Source organism: Oryzias melastigma, linkage group LG19 (assembly GCF_002922805.2).
Source record: "Oryzias melastigma strain HK-1 linkage group LG19, ASM292280v2, whole genome shotgun sequence".
NCBI classification, from domain to species: Eukaryota; Metazoa; Chordata; class Actinopteri; order Beloniformes; family Adrianichthyidae; genus Oryzias; species Oryzias melastigma.
Window position 1 is genome coordinate 6,188,297 of NC_050530.1, and position 2,166 is coordinate 6,190,462.

The 2,166-nt window shown below is 35.8% G+C and overlaps 1 protein-coding gene across 2 annotated transcripts in view; it reads right to left on the reverse strand.

Moving 5' to 3' along the window:
• Window positions 1-282: 282 nt before the first annotated feature.
• The window catches only part of LOC112154596 (nebulin-related anchoring protein), a 33,954-nt gene continuing 32,070 nt past the window's right edge, over window positions 283-2,166 (reverse strand). Inside the window, exon 43 of one of the 2 annotated variants that reach the window (XM_024285669.2) lies at window positions 283-997. In XM_024285669.2, coding sequence (XP_024141437.1) covers window positions 734-997 — 264 coding nt within the window. In that variant the 3' untranslated portion in view covers window positions 283-733. The remainder of the gene's footprint in view (window positions 998-2,166) is intronic. The other variant, XM_024285670.2, reaches the window with a different exon arrangement.

The window sequence follows — 2,166 nt, forward strand, 5'->3', positions numbered from 1 at the left end:
CCTAAATTAGTCTATAAAAACCCCAGTAGATAACAAACTAGCATTAGCATATTGTTAAAATATTAGCGAAACTCCAAAGTTTTTGAAAATTACTATAAAAGATGAAAATAGCCCATGAATACATTTAAAGGCTTGTTAATCTGCTTAAAATGTTGAAATTTGAAGACTCTCATTCACAGAAAGGAGCAGGAGAATCACCATTGTTTACTGAGCATTCACACAATAAAATGAAATGATCTTGCGGGCCGGATTCAGCCCCCGGGCCTTGACTTTGACACGTGCTGCAAATGAAAAGAAACAGTTTGCCTTGAAAAAAAAAATGCTTTATTTGGCATTAAAACCAAGCATCTGTTACCAGTCCAGATTACAGTCAGAACCGAGCAAATTCACAAAGCTGAACCCGTCAGACAAAATCAAACATTTTCATTTCTTTAAACTGAGAAAGAAAGTGGACTTTTTGTGCAATGTGCTATTTCCGACAAACACATGAATAATATGTATAAATAATTTGGCATTTGCACTGCAGGCCATGGAGCAGATCCCTTTTCAAATCCATACTTCAATCTTTATTTCACTTTTTCCAACTTTTACAATCCTTTCACAAACTTTACAAATCCTCTCGTCTTCAACATACTCTGTTTCCTTTACAAGTAGCACTTGACTACTATATCTCAATTTTATCTTAGATTAAAATTGTCATTTTATATATATGTATATGAAGAAGATCTCAGATTTATGCGTCTCCAGCCTTGCTGGATGTGATTGTCTTGACTGTGGTGTGCATGGCGGCAGATGACGAGGTAGAACTGGACTTCTTCTCCATGGACCTGAAGGAAGTTGTGGTGGAGGATTTCTTCTGAACGGTTTGCTTCCTCTTCACGTGGAGGACCTCCATGGCGTCCATGTTGACGCCTTGTTGAATTTCGGTGCTGTTTTCCACTTGCTCTGAGACCTGCTGCTGCTGCTGCTGCTCCTCCATCTGCTGCTGGTGGTGCAGCTGAAAAACAATTAAAAGTCACTTTCTTATTTCTTAGGTTGAATTTTAGCAATGGAATTAAGCTAAAAAAAATTGATTTGAACTCGAGTTCTTGTATTTTTCTTGAGATAAAATGCATCTGTTGCTAATAGTGTAAAAAATATTATTTTATTGATAAAAGTTGTTTAGTTTACTTTAGAGTTTTGCTTTTGGTCATGATTGACACAGCAGAAATATCGCTTTGATAGCAAAATACAGACAATATTGGGACCAAATCTAGATTTGGACACCAAATTAACCAATTAATTTAGGACTTTTTGGATTGTATTGTGTGCCAACTTATGCAGCAAGAAGTTAGATACTTTTGTAGTGGATTAGTGACAAAGGCCGACAGTCAAAGGTTGGCACAACTGGAATATTTAACATGTTTAATACATTCAAAGGCTGGATTTTTTTATTTATTTTTACTATTTGGGAGCCTGTTGCGGCTTTCCAATTCTTCTCATTTCCTTATTATTTTGTTTCTCTTTTCAGAAACTCAATCAGTTGAGAGGTGGGACTGCAGCCTATGGGGCCAGTTCAGTATCATAATTCAGAAATGTCTATTACACAGATGCACACGTAAACCTTATAAACTTGGTAACTGGTCCTTCTATTAGTTATTGTGTCCTGTTTGTTCTAGTGTGTTCTCTTGTTGTGGTTTGTTCCGCTCTGTAGCAGATTTGGATTCGTAACAGTTGGGGGCTCGTCCGGGATTTGGTGTGTTTTATTCAACCCTCCTGTTATATTCCTCCCTGAGAAACAACATCAATGTTTGCTTCTATTTGAATAACAAATAGAGTATTTTTTATTTTGTAATTTAAAAAAGAAAAATATTTTTTATATATAAGATTTTTTTATTTCAAAGTAGGTCTATTTGAGGCAGAACAGTGAATTATCGTCTATTCTGTTAAAGAGATTGTTGTTCTATTTGTTTGTTTATTTATTTACGGTGTTGTCTAAAACAGGGGTGGGCAAACTTTTTGAGTCATGGGCCACAGAGGGTTCCAAAATGTGACATAAAGGCCGGATCAGGAGCAAATGCGTGGAGTGTTTTGGTAATCCACCGCAAAAGAGGAAGAAATAACATGGAATCAGGACAAAAACATGCTTTCATTTTGAATTAAACTTAGTATATATATATTTTAAAA